Genomic DNA, 18,122 nt, shown 5'->3' on the forward strand with positions numbered 1-18,122 from the left:
ATGGGCGCTTTTATTGAAAATAGTGGTCAATAATATTCAATAATACAATAATTAATTTTAAAAAGGTCACATTCCAAATAAACACACTCACATTTTGACATCGACGTCAAGCATCGTAAGCACCCAAAAAAGGTTACGGCTGTATAATACAGTAAGCCCACGAAGGAAAAAAAAAAGCCGAAAGGAAACGTCTTTATTAATTCCTCAAATCTTTCTCTCACTAGTGTACACAATCGAATCGACCCATAAATTTTGCATTTTTTCGTTTTGCTATAGAAGGATTAGAGAGAAAGAGAAGAAAAGATTATCTCTTTTGAGTTTTAATTTTTAAGCGAAGAGAGATCTTCTCTGCTTCTTCGTCTCTCTCTTTCTCTCACGAATTCTCGATTTTCCTCGAGTGACGTCTGGTTTCAGCTGATTTGCTTCTTTCTGGGACCTATCGATTTTGATCTACCAAAGCTGGTGAGGACCAAACGCACCGTTGTGTTTCTTTTTGTTTTTGTTTCTTTGTTCGCGTCTTTTTATTTATATTTTTATGCTCTGTGATTGATCCTACGTGTTGGGTTACGCAGAGAAACTCAATTTGTTTTGATTTGCAATGTGTCGATAGACTTTGAAAAAAGATTCATAAGTCTCTCTGGTTTTTGTTTGCTTTCGTTTGCAGCCACGGTTTTGGGATGTAGTGAGATGCTCCTTTTAGCTCGAAGAATCCGCCTGTTGATCTCAAACAAACTCTCTCACGAATCTTTCGATCATGGATTTTAATGAGATCTCGTCCATCTTTGGAGAGCATTTGCCACTATTGGAGCTCTGTTCCGTCGTCATCAACCTCGCGCTTTTTGTTGTGTTTCTATTTGCTGTCTCCGCGAGGCAGGTTCTCGTCTGTGTGAGAAGAGGCAGAGATAGGCTCACTAAGGAAGATACGGTTTCAGCTTCTAGTCGTAATGTTAGCTTGGAAAGAGAGAATAACGATGTTAGTGTTATTGGGATTGGGTTCAAATTATCTTTGCTCTGTTGCTTCTATGTGTTAGGCGTGCAAGTTTTGGTGTTAGGGTTTGATGGGATTAGAGTTATAAGAGAAGTCAGTGACTGGTTTGTTCTCTGCTTCCCAGCTGCTCAGGGTTTAGCTTGGTTTGTTCTTAGCTTCTTAGTTCTTCATTTGAAATACAAGCCATCAGAGAAGTTACCCTTGTTGCTGAGGATATGGTGGTTCTTGTCGTTTTCGATTTGTCTCTGTACTTTGTACGTGGACGGAAGAAGGCTAGCGATTGAAGGTTGGAGCGGGTGTTCTTCTCATGTCGTGGCCAATTTAGCTGTTACACCTGCTCTCGGGTTTCTTTGCTTTGTGGCGTTGAGAGGAATCTCTGGTATTGAAGTTCGCCTAAGCTCTTCTGATCTTCAAGAGCCTTTGCTTGTCGAAGAAGAGGCAGCTTGTCTTAAAGTCACTCCCTATAGTAGTGCTGGACTAGTTAGCCTAGTTACACTTTCTTGGTTGGATCCACTTCTCTCAGCCGGCTCAAAAAGACCGCTTGAGCTGAAGGATATACCCCTTCTTGCACCAAAAGATAGAGCCAAGTCCAGTTATAAGGTCTTGAAGTCGAATTGGAAGAGATCGAAATCCGAGAATCCTTCGAAACCTCCTTCTTTAGCCCGTGCAATTCTGAAATCCTTTTGGAAAGAAGCAGCGTGCAACGCAGTCTTTGCTGGGTTGAATACTCTTGTGTCCTATGTAGGCCCGTACTTGATCAGCTACTTTGTTGATTATCTTGGAGGGAAGGAGATTTTCCCTCACGAAGGATATGTTCTCGCCGGGATATTTTTTACGTCCAAGCTTGTAGAGACAGTCACCACTCGTCAGTGGTATATGGGGGTTGATATCTTAGGGATGCATGTTAGATCAGCTCTAACAGCGATGGTATACAGGAAAGGTCTGAAACTTTCGAGTATAGCCAAGCAGAATCACACGAGCGGAGAAATTGTAAACTACATGGCAGTCGATGTCCAGCGCATAGGAGATTACTCGTGGTATCTTCATGATATTTGGATGCTTCCGATGCAAATAATACTCGCTCTTGCAATCTTATACAAAAGTGTGGGCATAGCATTTATAGCTACATTAGTTGCGACTATAATCTCGATTCTTGTCACAATTCCTTTGGCTAAGATTCAGGAGGAGTACCAAGATAAGTTGATGGCTGCAAAAGACGAAAGAATGAGGAAAACGTCAGAGTGTCTTAGGAACATGAGAGTTCTGAAATTGCAGGCGTGGGAAGATCGGTACAGAGTGAGATTGGAAGAAATGAGGGAAGAGGAATATGGATGGCTTCGCAAAGCCTTATATTCACAGGCTTTTGTTACCTTCATCTTTTGGAGTTCCCCAATCTTTGTATCCGCAGTTACATTCGCTACTTCAATATTCCTAGGCACTCAACTAACAGCTGGAGGTGTTCTTTCTGCTCTGGCGACATTCAGAATTCTTCAGGAGCCACTTAGGAACTTTCCTGATCTGGTATCAATGATGGCTCAGACAAAGGTTTCTCTTGATAGGATTTCCGGGTTCTTGCAGGAGGAAGAGCTTCAGGAAGATGCAACTACTGTTATTCCACGTGGACATTCAAATATAGCCATAGAGATTAGAGATGGTGTGTTTTGTTGGGACCCGTTTTCTTCAAGACCGACACTATCTGGGATTCAGATGAAAGTAGAGAAGGGTATGCGTGTGGCTGTCTGTGGCACAGTTGGCTCTGGAAAATCAAGCTTTATCTCATGCATCCTCGGGGAAATCCCGAAAATCTCTGGTGAAGTAAGTTAATGTGTGGTGTTTCGTCTAAATTGCTCCGTTACTTGTTTATTATTCTCTGGTTATCATTAATCGTCCTGCTGATAATTGTTATATAGGTTAGAATATGTGGTACTACTGGTTATGTGTCTCAGTCGGCTTGGATTCAGTCTGGTAACATTGAAGAAAACATTCTATTTGGCAGTCCAATGGAGAAAGCAAAGTACAAGAATGTGATACAAGCATGTTCCCTAAAGAAAGATTTAGAGCTTTTCTCACATGGGGACCAAACGATTATTGGAGAGAGAGGCATAAATCTTAGTGGCGGCCAGAAGCAACGTGTACAACTTGCAAGGGCATTATATCAAGATGCTGACATTTATTTACTAGATGACCCATTTAGTGCTCTTGATGCACACACTGGCTCTGATTTGTTTAGGGTAATCAGCAATTTTATAATCACCAATCACGTTTTCATATTGTGAGTTTGAACGTTTGCATAACGTGGTAATTAATGGCTCTACAGGATTATATTCTATCTGCGTTGGCTGAGAAAACTGTGGTTTTTGTGACGCATCAAGTTGAGTTTCTACCTGCAGCTGATCTAATATTGGTAAGAAACTCTTTTTCTCGATTTTACTACGCATTTTAATTTCGGCTACTGCTGGTCCTTTTAGAAATGCTAAAGGGTCTCTTATAGGTGTTTAGCTTACCAGCTGTGATGAACTTGTCTCTATTGTTGCAGAAAGGTAAAATTGTTGGAGTATTCAAACGATTTATCGTATGACAAGCTCTGAAGATGTTTTTTTTGTTTTTTTTTTTTTCAAAGGTTCTGAAGGAAGGCAGGATTATTCAATCGGGTAAATATGATGATCTGCTACAAGCAGGTACTGACTTTAAGGCCTTAGTATCTGCCCACCATGAAGCAATCGAGGCAATGGACATCCCAAGTCCATCCTCAGAAGACTCTGATGAAAATCCAATTCTCGATACTTTGGTCTTGCATAATTCAAAGTCAGATGTTTATGAAAATGACATCGAGACTTTGGCAAAGGAAGTACAAGATGGTGGATCTGCTTCAGATCTAAAGGCAATCAAAGAGAAGAAGAAGAAAGCAAAGCGTTCCCGGAAAAAGCAGCTTGTTCAAGAAGAAGAAAGAGTAAAGGGAAAAGTCAGCATGAAGGTGTACTTGTCATACATGGGTGCAGCATATAAAGGGCTTCTGATTCCTCTTATTATACTCGCACAAGCTTCTTTCCAATTTCTTCAGATTGCTAGCAATTGGTGGATGGCTTGGGCGAATCCTCAAACTGAAGGTGACCAGTCCAAAGTGGATCCTACAGTTCTTCTCGTTGTTTATACGGCCTTAGCTTTTGGAAGCTCCGTGTTCATATTTGTACGAGCTGCTCTGGTTGCAACTTTTGGTCTAGCTGCTGCGCAGAAGCTGTTCTTGAATATGCTTAGAAGTGTGTTTCGAGCGCCAATGTCATTCTTTGATTCCACTCCTGCAGGAAGAATCTTGAATCGGGTATGTAGATGTGATGATATGTAATCAAAAACCACATTTTCTATAGTACCTTCTCACTTTGGAAATTTTTATCCGTGTGCAGGTTTCTATTGATCAAAGTGTTGTAGACCTTGACATTCCATTTAGACTCGGTGGGTTTGCTTCAACAACAATACAGCTCTTTGGAATTGTCGGTGTAATGACCAATGTTACCTGGCAAGTTTTCCTTCTTGTTGTCCCCGTGGCGGTTGCTTGCTTTTGGATGCAGAAATATTACATGGCTTCTTCAAGAGAACTGGTCCGCATTGTTAGTATCCAGAAGTCTCCAATTATTCATCTCTTTGGAGAATCAATAGCTGGTGCAGCCACGATAAGAGGATTTGGGCAGGAAAAAAGATTCATCAAGAGGAATCTTTATCTTCTCGATTGTTTTGCTCGACCTTTCTTCTGCAGTATCGCAGCTATAGAATGGCTTTGTTTACGCATGGAATTACTCTCCACACTTGTGTTTGCTTTCTGTATGGTTTTACTCGTCAGTTTTCCACATGGAACCATTGATCCAAGTAAGTCTCTCTAGTTCCTTTAGCAAAATAGCATCAACAAACACCAATCCCAGCCCGGTTTTTGCTAAATCTTGTTGTTTCTGTTTGTAATTAGGCATGGCAGGGCTTGCTGTGACATATGGGCTTAACTTGAATGGACGTCTATCAAGATGGATACTTAGCTTTTGTAAGCTCGAAAACAAAATTATATCGATCGAAAGGATTTATCAGTACAGCCAGATTTCAGGAGAAGCCCCAGCAGTTATGGAAGATTTCCAGCCGCCTTCCACGTGGCCTGAAAAGGGAACAATTGAGCTACTTGATGTTAAGGTACTTAGCAAAAATACTATTTTTATCACCTCTCTGCACTTTCTTTCCATGTTTTCTTATTGTTTCGATTTTTTTTTTTTATTGAAGGTTCGTTATGCTGAGAATCTTCCAACGGTACTCCACGGGATAAGCTGCGTGTTCCCGGGTGGAACAAAAATAGGAATTGTTGGACGAACGGGAAGCGGAAAGTCGACTTTGATTCAAGCTTTGTTTCGGTTAATTGAGCCAACTTCTGGAAGAATTACTATAGACAACATTGATATCTCTCAAATAGGTCTTCATGATCTCCGTAGTCGCCTCGGTATCATACCTCAAGATCCTACATTATTTGAAGGAACAATCCGTGGAAATCTTGACCCACTTGAAGAACATTCAGATGATAAAATCTGGGAGGTATATATATTATGTTTGTTTCACATCCATCTTCTTTCTGCATATGACGCAAATACATGGGAAATGAAGCTTGATTCCAGAGAGATTTACTCAAACTATTTTCTTACAGGCACTTGATAAGTCCCAGCTTGGCGACGTTGTTAGAGGAAAAGACCTAAAACTGGACTCTCCAGGTAACTTATTGCACCAAAAAAGTCCTTATTTTGATCCCCTTTTTCTTTCTACTGATTTCTGGATTTGAAACATGAACTGGTTTAGTGCTAGAAAATGGAGATAACTGGAGTGTTGGGCAGAGACAGCTTGTGTCACTTGGACGAGCATTACTTAAACAAGCAAGAATACTTGTTCTTGATGAAGCAACAGCATCAGTCGACACAGCAACAGACAATTTGATCCAGAAGATAATCAGAACCGAGTTTGAAGGCTGCACGGTCTGCACCATTGCTCACCGGATCCCAACTGTTATCGACAGTGACCTTGTTTTGGTTCTCAGCGACGGTTAGTCATACATACAAAAGCCAAGAAACATGAATCTATTCTTCGTATTACCCCTGTCTTTTGAGAGAATTCAATGTTTGTTTTACGGTTTGTGTTGCAGGTAGAGTAGCAGAGTTTGATTCTCCTGCGCGGCTCTTAGAAGACAAATCGTCGATGTTCTTAAAATTGGTAACGGAATACTCCTCAAGATCTAGTGGAATGCCTGATTTGTGATGATTGATGTTAAAATTCAGGCTAGGGGTTTCTCAAGGGAATATAAAAACTGAAATATGTGACAAAGCTTAAGGTCTAAGTAAGATAGAGTTTTCCACTGGGTTAAAGGAAGCATGAAAGGAAGCAATCAAATACTTTTAAGATCTGTTCTTCTGAACACTGAAAGACACCTTTTTGTACGTTACAGCATTAGTTTATGTGGTTCTTTTTCTTCTAATGTTATCAATAATCTACAAAAAACAAAGAGAAGGTTAGAAGAGAAGATGCCTTTTTTTTGGTATGGTTAGAATAATTATAGAGATGGTAAATAATTATTTTCTTAAATCTGATTGGAAATGATTATTTAGTTTTTGATAGTAGAAATTCACCATGATCCATAGCACCGTAAGCATTAAACAAATTTCCATTGAACAACAATGACGCCTATTTTAACATGCGAGTTGTCAAACACCGGAATATTTTACCATACAATGCAGTGTAGCAGTGTAAACGGGTATGGGCCACAATCTATATTGGGCTTAAGATATTCCCATATAGAGCCCGATAAAATAGATACACAATATACTACGGCATCGTACAATGACGCAGTACTCGATGGAAAACGAGGCGTGTGCAGCATGCGTGTATAAATAAATGCACGTAGTAATCTCAACGCGCTGCTGCATTTACTTTCCTTCCAACGGTCACATTTTCTATTTAAGACATTGACTGAGTTTCCATAAATATATTTGATAACCCATATAACATGAAATCGCCGTAAACATTGAAGTGAATAAAATGATGAAAAGAAAAAGAACTGAATAAAATTTGCATATCTACTAAATTCTGATTGGTTAATCAAATCAAAAGTAAACGATAAAATACATTCGTAAGAAAATTCATCGAATTTCAAAATTTTATTTGTACATTTGTTTAAAGGAAATATCGGTTTAATTGACTTTTAGATCAAGCTGCAAGCCTAACAAATATTTATCGGAAACTGAACCAAATAAATTTCGAATCTTTTGTTTCTTGCAAAGGCTACACAAACTAATATGCAATAAACTCTAACCATAACATCTCGTGAACAAAAAAAAAAAAACCTCAAAAAAAAAAAAACAGAGACAGAGACAAAACCCCCTTATTACAAGTGAGAAACCTTAACAGCTTCCACAGTTCCACTTAATAGTTCATGTCTACAGCTTTGAAAATCTTAAAAGAAAGAGAACAAGAAGCTCCTACCTCTGCAACATACAAATGAAACTCGTGATGAAGAGCTCTTACTCTTCACGAGCTTCATCTTCTTCCTTAGAATCCAAATCCCAGCTTTTGAATTCTCTTCACTCTTCTTTAAATACCCAATTCTTCTTCTTCTCCAGAACCATGCACTTCAAAAACTACAACACTAAAGCGAAACTTTTGTTCACTTCTTCTCTACAATGGGACCCAAAAATTTCTTTCTCGGCATTATCTTTCTTCTTTTTACTTCTTCTTCTTCTTCTTCCTCAGAGTTCCTGCAGAAACAGACTTACATCATTCAGCTTCATCCGAATAGCGAAACCGCTAAAACCTTTACCTCAAAGTTTGATTGGCATCTTTCTTTCCTCCAAGAAGCGGTTCTAGGTGTTGAAGAAGAAGACGAAGAGCCTTCTTCACGGCTTCTCTACTCGTATGACTCTGCCATTGAAGGATTTGCTGCTCAATTAACTGAATCAGAGGCTGAGACGCTGAGAAGTTCACCTGAAGTTGTCGCAGTGAGACCTGACCATGTTCTTCAGGTTCAAACCACTTACTCTTACAAGTTCTTGGGACTCGACGGTCTTGGAAACTCCGGTGTATGGTCCAAATCTCGGTTTGGCCAAGGCACGATTATCGGCGTGCTTGATACCGGGGTTTGGCCTGAGAGTCCTAGCTTCGACGATACCGGGATGCCTTCAATCCCACGAAAATGGAGAGGAATTTGCCAAGAAGGAGAGAGTTTCAGTTCCTCGAGCTGTAACAGGAAGCTAATCGGTGCTAGATTCTTCATCAGAGGCCACCGTGTGGCTAATTCGCCACAGGAATCACCAAACATGCCCCGTGAGTACATATCCGCAAGAGATTCAACAGGACACGGGACGCACACCGCTTCAACAGCTGGTGGATCCTCTGTTTCGATGGCGAATGTTCTTGGCAATGGAGCTGGTGTAGCTCGTGGCATGGCTCCTGGAGCTCACATTGCGGCTTACAAAGTTTGTTGGTTCAATGGATGTTACAGCTCAGACATTCTTGCGGCCATAGATGTAGCGATTCAAGACAAAGTCGATGTTCTTTCGCTCTCCCTTGGCGGCTTTCCGATTCCTCTCTACGATGATACAATAGCCATTGGAACCTTCAGAGCCATGGAACACGGGATTTCAGTAATCTGTGCAGCTGGTAACAACGGTCCAATCTCCAGCTCGGTTGCGAACACAGCTCCTTGGATCTCAACCATTGGTGCAGGCACGCTTGATCGAAGATTTCCCGCCGTGGTCCGGTTAGCTAACGGGAACCTTCTCTATGGAGAGTCGTTGTATCCAGGGAAAGGTTTAAAGAAAGCCGAGAGAGAGCTCGAGGTGATTTACGTCACGGGAGGAGATAAAGGCAGTGAGTTCTGCTTGAGAGGGTCACTTCCAAGAGAGAAGATCAGAGGCAAAATGGTGATCTGTGACCGAGGAGTCAACGGAAGATCAGAGAAAGGACAAGCGATTAAAGAAGCAGGTGGAGTTGCAATGATCTTAGCTAACACAGAGATCAACCAAGAAGAAGATTCTGTCGACGTCCATCTCTTACCAGCTACATTGATCGGTTACGCAGAGTCACTTCTTCTGAAAGGTTACGTGAACGCCACGGTGAAACCAAAGGCTCGGATCATTTTTGGTGGGACAGTGATTGGACGGTCGAGAGCACCGGAGGTGGCTCAGTTTTCAGCTCGAGGACCGAGTTTAGCCAACCCTTCGATCCTTAAACCGGATATGATTGCTCCTGGAGTCAATATCATCGCGGCTTGGCCTCAAAACCTAGGACCAACAGGTCTCCCTTATGATTCAAGAAGAGTTAACTTCACTGTAATGTCAGGAACTTCGATGTCTTGTCCACATGTCAGCGGAATCACTGCTCTTGTCCGGTCTACATACCCGAACTGGTCTCCTGCTGCAATCAAATCGGCGATGATGACAACGGCGGATTTGTATGATCGTCGAGGGAAATGGATAAAGGATGGGAAGAAACCAGCAGGAGTGTTTGCGATTGGAGCAGGGCATGTGAATCCGGTAAAGGCGATTAACCCGGGATTGGTTTACAACATTGAACCGGTGGATTACATCACTTACCTCTGCAGTATTGGGTTCACAAGATCAGACATTTTAGCAATCACTCATAAGAACGTGAGCTGCAGTGGAATCCTCCGGAAAAACCCAGGTTTTAGCCTCAATTACCCGTCGATTTCCGTGATTTTCAAACGTGGGAAGACGACGGAAATGATCACAAGACGTGTGACTAACGTTGGGAGTCCGAATTCGATATACTCGGTGAATGTTAAAGCTCCCGAGGGGATCAAAGTGATTGTGAACCCTAAGAGACTTGTGTTCAGCCACGCGGATCAAACTCTGAGCTATCGAGTTTGGTTTGTATTGAAGAAGAGAAACAGAGGAGGGAAGGTGGCTACCTTTGCGCAGGGACAGTTGACTTGGGTCAACTCTCGGAATCTGATGCAGCGAGTTAGGAGTCCGATCTCTGTGACATTGAAGAATAATTGAGCTAAAGAAGGAAACTTTTCATTTCTGTTTCAAGAGTTAGCGTTAATGGTCGAATTATTAGGTTTCGAGGTTTTTATGCGAGAAAACCTCAGAGACGAATCGAAACAAGAAGGAAGCTAGCTACATCTGAGTTGTGACTGAAGCTGATTGTTTGTTGTTGTTATTTTTCAGATTTTAATGAAATTACTGATGACTCTTTATCAGAGTTTTCAAGTTTATCATTTTTCATCTCTAGAACCTAATCCAGCTTGCTTCGTTTGATTTTCCTACAAATTACTGGCCGATTTGGAGTTACACGATCAAAAGGAGATAAATTTGATAAACCCTAAATATACAAATTACCTTCAAAGATATTCACAAACGACCACATGACACATATATACTCGTGAATATGATCAACGATTAACAGGCCAACGAGATGTAAATGAATTGAAGAAACCTGGTTTTTCTCTCAAGTAAAAGAATAGGTTTGTGTTCTTTTCTCCTTTTATCTATCTGTTCCATCATTTGCACCTGACAAAGAAGATGATTCCACCTTTCAGAACGATTTAAGAGAGATGTTGAGCTGAGAATGTTTTCTCAACAAATGCATTGTTGCTTTTACTATGTAAAGAATCTCTACTTACCAATCCCAGTTTCACTTGATGTTCTCATGATTCTCAGTCTTTTCACGGACCCGAGGAACATCCTGAAAACACACATGACAGGATCGTTTAAATAGAACTCGATGTGCCACATAACAAATACATATGATGATGGGAATATATTAAGGGTAACTACGTACTGCCAAGGAACATCTCCTACAAGCATCCAATCTTCGTCTTTATCTTGATACGTGATGATATATTCCGATGAGCCTTCCAGCAATTCTGAAGCATGTGTTTCCTTGATTGTCTTGCATTCTTGCGTGTCTGATCCTGCAAATTCATCAATCAAAACCAGAATTTTTTTAAGAGACACAGAATTTGACAAGCAGAATCATATGGAATCTCACGAAAATAGAATTAGTAACTGACTTGTTACAGAAGACGGTATCTGAAAAAACATCTGTTCCAAAGTTTTTGCCAAGCCTTGATAAGAATCCAAAGCATTGAGATCAACCTTCCTTCCAATTATTACTCCGTCCATTGTCACCTTCACAAGCATTGGAGTCTTGGTCGATTTGATGAAGCAAGCATCATAGTTCTTTGCAGCCACGACGCCATTTTTTGTTGTGTCCTTTTGGATGTCAGAACACAAACCGTCTTCAGTGGCCAAGGACTTTGCTTGGTTCACCAAACTGTTGATTCTGTAAGTTCGTAGAGGCGGCCACCCTACCGCAACTTGTCTGCTCCCATCACCAAAATTAATCTAATCAGAAGACGAATTTGTAAACAGCAATACACAAGAGACCCCTTGTAACATTTAAACAAGTATTCCACAAGTATAACTCAAAACATTTCAGAGAACACTCGATATGATCTAATCCTGCGATTAATTTAATTTCACAATACAAAGGTCTATAATCTCTGTGTGACATTCAGTCCAACAAAACTACCTTGCTTAGATTCTATACATACATGTATATAGATTATAATATAAAGTCTCGAAGATGAATTTACCCTTTTGAGGGAGCCGCAGAAGAATCAGCAGACCGTTTGGTTCCACTTTCTCTGGTCAGAGAAGAAGACGAAGAAGCCAAAGATGACGAAGAAGATCGAGTCTTTGAGTGATTCCGACGACTATTCAGACCAATGCCAAGACCCAGAGCTAGGTCGAGCTCTGTCCCTGACACTAAATCGTCCGGGCAAGACGAATCCTCCGACGACAGAGCGGCGTTGTCGTCTTCGTCAGCTGGTGATACTCCGATCATCACCGACCCACTTGAAGAACAAAAATCTCGTAAACCATTCATTATCCCAAATCAATTAACAGAAAACAAAGAAAGAAGAGGAAAACGCCGCTCAGTAGCTAAGAAATCATCGATCAAGTTTTTGCGAAACAAAACTAAACGAACAAAAAGGTTTCAACTTGTAATACCTCTAGAATTCTGAAATTTCGAGACTTTTTAAAGTTTTTATTTTTATTGACGCAAAAAAGCTACGCACCGAACAGATATCCCGGAACTTAAAATTGGGAACTACGAAAAATCCGAGAGCGACTTCGATTCTCGGATCAAAATAAACGATCTTTTCTCATAGAGAGGGCAAATGGAGAAGGAAAAAGCGGAAACTGTACACGGATGTTTGGGTTTGGTGGGGTTTGTTCGTCTAATTAAGTTATCAGGGCTTAAATAATTATATTTAAAATAATATGGGACCCACCTGAATACGCTTCCAACGACACTTAATTTACGTTGTAATCAAAGTTTTGCGTAATTAAAGCGTTGCGTAAATTAAGGTTCTTCTTTATCCTCTTCGATCAATTTTACTTACATTCCTTATCTCTCTCTATCTCGAAACCCTTATAAGTTAGATGGAAAATGTCAGCCTGCTACTGGTAGCATCACAGACTACCATGGGGAACATGTTATGGTATGTGTTTTCAAGAAATGCCACATGAAAATGATGAAGAGTTAAAGACGAAAAATCACACAAACTATGTTTTAATGAAAAATGAATATAAAAATTTCTCACAGATTTACCCATAAAATCAAATTTGCCCATTACTTCTTTTTCCTTTTCAAAATTTTCCATTAATTTGTTTGTATATCAATTCCCTGATTTTCTTTTAAATTCCTTTTTTTTGTTCTGCAAAATTAACTGGCATCAATATCACACTACCCGGCTCATCGATTCAAACTTCTCTGGTTACAATCTTAAACAGGACCAGCGAAAATCCAAGCAACTAAAGAAGTAAACTAATGTCACTGATAACATAGACAAGGCTCTGTTGAGTAGGTAAGGAGCAAATGACTGTAGTTCCCACGACAAAAACGGACCAGCTTCAGCAACAGCATGTCAGCAACATCCACAGGCTCAGTAGTAAGTGTTGTAGTAGGCTTGAGGAGCAGCAGCTGGTTGCTGCGCCGGCGCAGCCACTGGTGCCGCAGCTGCCGCTGCAGCTGCAACTGGAGGTGCATAACTCTGTGCTGGATATGACTGCAAATTTCTCATAAAGAAAGAGTCCGTTAGTTGATCAAGGACTTCCCCGTTAATTCTTGAAACCCTCAACTTTCACTAATAACATTTTCGTTACCTGAGCAGGATAGGCGCCATAAGCAGCGGTCTGTGGCACAGGCGTTGGTGCTTGTGGAGTGGTATAGCCAGCGGGATAGCCACCATATGCACCATAGGCAGCCTAAAACGTGTATATTGGAAACTATTACAATAAAGAGAAAGTATAGTAGGAAGGAAATCGGTAGAATCTATTTTTGGTTTTTTACCTGTTGCCCATAGGCAGGATTCCATTGTTGCGGTTGTGCAGGAGCGGCTTGTGCTTGCGGCCAGGTCTGAGGCTGTGCAGCGAAGCCACCGGACCATTGAGCCTGTGCGTTTGGATATGCATTGGACACTGGCTGAGCAGGCGGAGTACCGTTGTAAGTTTTTGCCATTTTCGTCCTATCTGAAGAGAGATAATCATCTGCGCTACGTTTTCTCAGCTCTGACGTGCTACGGCGAGGTAAAAAGAGTTTAGCATGTTGATCTTCTGCTTTTCTAATGGACTTAACATCTCCAAAAAGGCCCAGGAACTGCAAAAGCCATACAAACATTAGAGAGTTAAACCCCAAAATATAGATACATGATGTTAGAAAGAATAGACTGGTCGCTTCTTTTTCTGTTACCTCTATATATATTAACGACAGCTCTTCTCTCTCAGTGGAACTTGCAATGTTCTGGGTATCTGCATTTGGCTTTACAACTTTTTCTACAAGTGGCTCAAGGTAATCAATCTGTCTTGGTCGTGGCAGAATACTCTCAAAATGAATCAGTGCTTCCATGAAAGGTTTTGACAGTTGCACGTGGTCAAGTCCTTCGACTACAATCCTCCTAGCTTTCTCAGCATCCCCTGAAACCTGAAAGTATTATTGAAAATAGTAAGCCACGCACGCCCAGTACATACTCCATAAAGAAAACTATAGTGTCTTAGTTAGAAGACCATGTGACATACCAAGTATGTAAACCTTGCATACTGAGCATACAGCAGCGGTAGTAATGTGGAGTTCTCTTTGCCCTTTTCAACAGCAATCACTTGCTCATACAAAGAGAAAGCATCATCCAGATTTCCCTGCAAATAAGAAGATTAGGAGACGAGTAAAGGAAAGGTACAGTGGTGATAGTCTATACTAGTTCTTCAGTTACTATTAGCTCATGAAAGCTTACCAGTCGCTGTTCCATGTTCGCATGTTTAATTACTGCTTCAAGAAGTCCGGGAGAAATTTCGGAATGCACTAATTGGAATGCAGCTCTAGCACCAGCTATATCCCCATTCTGCTCTTTTAATCGAGCAGCAAAAATGTGAATCTCTGGTTGTTTCTGTCACAGAAAAGAATGCAAATAAATAACCAAGCAAGTAAAATAGAACATTAAAAAATTATCCTACAAAGACGAATCATAAGTAATGAGACCCAAAAGGTTGGTGAAACACATGTCATACCTTGACAAAAATTTGAGTTGCTCGAGCAAGGGCATTGTCTGCAAGGTCCTTACTTCCTCTTTCTTCCATGCTTAGTACATATCGAATCCAGTATTCAGGATAATTTGCGCATGCAACAACACATCTTTCATACAGCTTGACCACCTATTGGAAACGAAACGAATGTAAAACATATATGCTGATCACTAAGGGAAAAAAAAACATGTAAACATAGAAAGAACAATGGTGAAATCCACAAGGTATACTCTACAAGTTGAACAGAGGGGCCCTCACATATGGAGGGACCCTCCTTGCCAGACAGATAGATTGTTAGGAAGGCACCTGCATTAATAACATTGGAACTTTAACAATAAGGATAACTCACAAACCTAAAAATATCCTTTGAAAAATTGAGTGTGAAGTGAAGTACTTAGCCTTAAAGTTACCAAATAAAGTCCAGGCTTTGGTCTCAGTTATTCCCATTTAAAGTTGCTTGATCCAACGTTAACCCAATAAAGCATATGATGCACCAGATACTACTTAACTGTAGGTCAATAATATTACGACTTAAACCTACAAAACACTAGTATTTTCACGTATAAGAGAGTTAAGCACCCAAGTACCTTATTGAAGTCTCCATCCCTCTCAATGAAATCCAAATAGTCATGCCAATTCTCCAGCTCTGCAACATTGAGAGGCCGCACATGGAAATAGGGCCTTCTTATAGTCATTTCAAAACCAATTACTTTAGATTCAAACTCTTTGGCTTTTATATACATGGCTTCTCTGATGCCTATGTATTTCTTCAACTCCTCCGGATCAGTTGAACCAGCAGTTTCCAATATAGAAGACTGTTCGGTGGAACCATCAGCTTGAGATTTTCCTTCATCTGCCTTTCCATCAGACTCAGATGGTGCATTTTCAGAAGCATCAAAAGCAGCAGGAGCAGCAGCAGGAGCAGCAGCAGCTGCCGCGGATTCCTCAGCACTCCTTAGCTCCGACAGAGGTCGTGTTTCAGCTAGTTCCTTAAAACTGCAGCACGACTAGCACTTATTAAACAACACAAAAAACACAAGAACGATAGCGATAAAATACACATCAAAAAGACACTAAAGATTCTGAGCATAACCTATGAACACTGGCTAATACTAAGTCATCAGGAAAGAACAGCAAAAACAGATGAGATAAAATTAGATTTGACACTCGAGTTCAGTTTATCAAATATACGAAAACAGCTCATCTGCAAGATAGCTTAACTCAATTAAGTGCTAAATCAACGAAGTGTCAACATAACAATCACAATCCACATGAGTTGACTCTATTCAATTCAGCGGGCAGAGGAAAATGATTAATGAAATCACTTGAAAATTACCTGCTGAAGTATCTATCGAGATTTTGAATAGGATTCTCCAATATTCTGGTGTAAATCATGGCAAGTCGGCTCCAGTCCTGCTGCATGTACTCATACTCAATGTATTTGTCCCACAATGGAGATGCCAGAAAATCAGTTCCGACGTAAACCAAACCTCGTTCAAAAAGCCTGCAGTAGCATTAAAGTCAAAAAAATGTCATATGAGCAGAAAGATGAAGACATATCCAATCAATAAAGACAACCACAAGTTCTATGGAGAAAAAAGGATTCACTCTTTAAATGCAGGATACTGCCAAACACTGCATTTACCTTCCTGGTAAAAGCATACCATGGCCATAATCGAGCAGTCAGAGGCTACCTAAGCCCAAAACTGGTTGACATCTTCCCAGCAGCATTTTGCATATAATTGCACTTCGGGGGGAGGTGACAATTCAAACAGGTATATTTTAACTTCAAAATTTCGAAAGAAGTAATAGAGCACCACAAAAACGGAGCAGTTCGAGATGAAGATATCATATATTCATATAACTATAAAAAAAGGCCCAAAAGCTAGTAAATTGCATGAAAGAAAATACGTATTTCTAAATTATTTCCATCAGATCTTTCCGCCAGAAACTTGCTGTAGCAATCTAAGAAAAGGGTTAGATGGTCAAAATCATCTTAACTAGGTAACTGAAATATCAACCAGGCTGTTAATACACAGACAGATAGAAGATAAGCATTCATTACCTTCTGATGGTGTCTGGATCTCCATACGTATTGATGGCAAAAACGCAATAATGCAACCAGATGTCCACTGAATATGTCACTCCCTGCACTGCTCTTTCATAAACTTCCACGACTTTGTCCATTGCCCCTACCCGAGCCTCATGGTCTGCATACTTCTTCCAATAGCCATAACACAAAGGGAACTCAACTAGGAACGCATCATACACCTTCCGGATTTTTGCTATATTGTCCTGTGATTATGGCAGCAAGAGAAACATTACCAATCTCGAGCAAATGGATAAATTAGCTGGAAAATAAAACTCAGCAAAATATAGAAGTTTTCAGAGGTCAGAGCTGAGTACAAAGGGAACAAGTAGATTCGTTATGAAAATCCACACATACCTGAGCTATCCTCTCTGTCTCATCAATCAGAGCAGTCCAAGCATTGAACTCTAATGAATTAGCCCTGACGATATTCCATAGGCGCTCCTCTTCAGCTGAAAGAGTAGAGCCTGTAACAACAGAGAAGGAAGAGTTATATCATCAAAGTTAACATGCGACAATGGCCAATTAAAATCTGTAATGACGCCTCTGTTGACAAAAGAATTAATGTGCTCATACACGCGGTTGAAAAGAAGAAGAAATTACCAGGATTGTCTCCATGCTCCGCTGCTGGAGCTGTTACAGACACGTTATCTGTTGCAATTCCATTCTCAACTGGCGCAGTCAAACCACCTTCAGGGGCATTCCCATTGACCAAAGACACATTACTGACCGATTGAGACGAATCAACATTCGTTGCATTGCTCTGGTTTACAGGAATGGTGTTTTCTTGCCCTGTCGATTCCACGGTAGCAGCAGAAGCATTATAATCTCCATATGGAGCAGAGGTATAGCCCTCGGCAACCATGGCCTCGCTGTCTCCCATAACTTTCTAGAACAGACTTGTAAACCGAAACTGCGAAAAAACTACGTTCATATAAGAATGGAATTAGTGGAACGCACATAGAAGACTGATATTGCACTCATCACGGATGTCATTAAGTGTAGGAAGTAAGAGGCTTAAAGTGTGCATACAAACGGAAAACACAGATAAAAAAAAGCTGCTCAACTCGAAACAAGCAAATTAAAAACAACAGTGAAAAGCAAAACTCGCTATATCTGTCTACGATTCAAAATATGGAAAGCTGGATAAGAGTTTTTCTAACAGGGAAAAGCAAAACCTAATCATAATTCAAAGAAATCCGAAACCTAATTATAGAGCTAGCAGAAGAAAAAAACGAGTTGTATTCCCAATTCATAAAATACAAAGAAAGAATATAAAACCTCGGAAGTAAATGCTGTCTTTGGAAGTGGCTTCAATGGAGGAGAGCTAGGTTTTTCTTTTGTGATTTTGGGTTGTTTCGTCTTCAGGAAGAGGGTATAAGGTTAGAGACGCCAGACCAAAACGAAGGGCGACGCGTGCTGTGTT

The 18,122-nt window shown here is 40.6% G+C and overlaps 4 protein-coding genes across 9 annotated transcripts; 2 read left to right on the forward strand and 2 right to left on the reverse strand.

Annotated features, from left to right (window-relative positions):
- The first annotated feature begins 202 nt into the window (after nt 1–202).
- On the forward strand, nt 203–6,472 carry LOC18994453 (ABC transporter C family member 5). The gene is made up of 11 exons (XM_006418102.2): nt 203–462; nt 665–2,803; nt 2,899–3,219; nt 3,306–3,392; nt 3,609–4,307; nt 4,390–4,849; nt 4,944–5,158; nt 5,246–5,551; nt 5,661–5,724; nt 5,810–6,049; nt 6,150–6,472. Exons 2-11 carry the CDS (start codon nt 755–757, stop codon nt 6,260–6,262), a joined length of 4,554 nt encoding a protein of 1,517 aa, XP_006418165.1. The 5' UTR covers nt 203–462; nt 665–754; the 3' UTR covers nt 6,263–6,472.
- Nucleotides 6,473–7,653: 1,181 nt separating this feature from the next.
- On the forward strand, nt 7,654–10,157 carry LOC18994454 (subtilisin-like protease SBT1.2). Its single transcript, XM_006418103.2, has one exon. The coding sequence runs from the start codon at nt 7,681–7,683 to the stop codon at nt 10,015–10,017; it is 2,337 nt and encodes a 778-aa protein (XP_006418166.1). The 5' UTR covers nt 7,654–7,680; the 3' UTR covers nt 10,018–10,157.
- Nucleotides 10,158–10,296: 139 nt separating this feature from the next.
- On the reverse strand, nt 10,297–12,241 carry LOC18994455 (auxin-responsive protein IAA10). Of its 4 annotated transcripts, none has more exons than XM_006418104.2 (6): nt 12,037–12,241; nt 11,619–11,879; nt 11,034–11,344; nt 10,802–10,934; nt 10,644–10,705; nt 10,297–10,530 (listed from the first exon to the last, which is right to left on the reverse strand). In XM_006418104.2, the coding sequence occupies exons 2-6, from the start codon at nt 11,867–11,869 to the stop codon at nt 10,505–10,507; spliced, it is 783 nt and encodes a 260-aa protein (XP_006418167.1). In that variant the 5' UTR covers nt 11,870–11,879; nt 12,037–12,241; the 3' UTR covers nt 10,297–10,504. The 4 variants fall into 4 exon arrangements, with proteins under 4 accessions (XP_006418167.1, XP_024007837.1, XP_024007835.1 ...); XM_024152069.1 differs by having other exon boundaries at nt 11,619–11,895; XM_024152067.1 differs by having other exon boundaries at nt 11,619–12,241.
- Nucleotides 12,242–12,770: 529 nt separating this feature from the next.
- On the reverse strand, nt 12,771–18,115 carry LOC18994456 (pre-mRNA-processing factor 39). Of its 3 annotated transcripts, none has more exons than XM_024152066.1 (13): nt 17,978–18,115; nt 17,300–17,609; nt 17,054–17,163; nt 16,673–16,902; nt 15,944–16,111; nt 15,195–15,603; nt 14,593–14,736; nt 14,319–14,471; nt 14,107–14,223; nt 13,781–14,011; nt 13,382–13,687; nt 13,195–13,296; nt 12,771–13,097 (listed from the first exon to the last, which is right to left on the reverse strand). In XM_024152066.1, the coding sequence occupies exons 2-13, from the start codon at nt 17,577–17,579 to the stop codon at nt 12,975–12,977; spliced, it is 2,373 nt and encodes a 790-aa protein (XP_024007834.1). In that variant the 5' UTR covers nt 17,580–17,609; nt 17,978–18,115; the 3' UTR covers nt 12,771–12,974. The 3 variants fall into 3 exon arrangements, with proteins under 3 accessions (XP_024007834.1, XP_006418169.1, XP_006418168.1); XM_006418106.2 differs by having other exon boundaries at nt 17,300–17,620; nt 17,978–18,113; XM_006418105.2 differs by lacking the exons at nt 17,054–17,163; nt 17,300–17,609; nt 17,978–18,115 and adding an exon at nt 16,253–16,354 and having other exon boundaries at nt 16,673–16,835.
- Between the last annotated feature and the right edge of the window lie 7 nt (nt 18,116–18,122).

This window comes from Eutrema salsugineum, unplaced genomic scaffold (assembly GCF_000478725.1).
Source record: "Eutrema salsugineum unplaced genomic scaffold, Eutsalg1_0 scaffold_5, whole genome shotgun sequence".
Lineage (NCBI taxonomy): Eukaryota > Viridiplantae > Streptophyta > Magnoliopsida > Brassicales > Brassicaceae > Eutrema > Eutrema salsugineum.

Coding starts and splice junctions, on each gene's coding strand:
- LOC18994453 (XM_006418102.2), top strand. CDS start 755: ATGGATTTTAATGAGATCTCGTCCATCTTTGGAGAGCATTTGCCACTA. Junction 2,804..2,898: donor TCCCGAAAATCTCTGGTGAA/GTAAGTTAATGT, acceptor ATTGTTATATAG/GTTAGAATATGTGGTACTAC. Junction 4,308..4,389: donor CAGGAAGAATCTTGAATCGG/GTATGTAGATGT, acceptor ATCCGTGTGCAG/GTTTCTATTGATCAAAGTGT.
- LOC18994456 (XM_024152066.1), bottom strand. CDS start 17,579: ATGGGAGACAGCGAGGCCATGGTTGCCGAGGGCTATACCTCTGCTCCA. Junction 15,604..15,943: donor CTCGATAGATACTTCAGCAG/GTAATTTTCAAG, acceptor GTCGTGCTGCAG/TTTTAAGGAACTAGCTGAAA. Junction 14,472..14,592: donor CAACTCAAATTTTTGTCAAG/GTATGACATGTG, acceptor TTTCTGTGACAG/AAACAACCAGAGATTCACAT.
- LOC18994454 (XM_006418103.2), top strand. CDS start 7,681: ATGGGACCCAAAAATTTCTTTCTCGGCATTATCTTTCTTCTTTTTACT.
- LOC18994455 (XM_024152067.1), bottom strand. CDS start 11,911: ATGAATGGTTTACGAGATTTTTGTTCTTCAAGTGGGTCGGTGATGATC. Junction 10,706..10,801: donor GTAGGAGATGTTCCTTGGCA/GTACGTAGTTAC, acceptor GTGTGTTTTCAG/GATGTTCCTCGGGTCCGTGA. Junction 10,531..10,643: donor ATCAAGTGAAACTGGGATTG/GTAAGTAGAGAT, acceptor CTTCTTTGTCAG/GTGCAAATGATGGAACAGAT.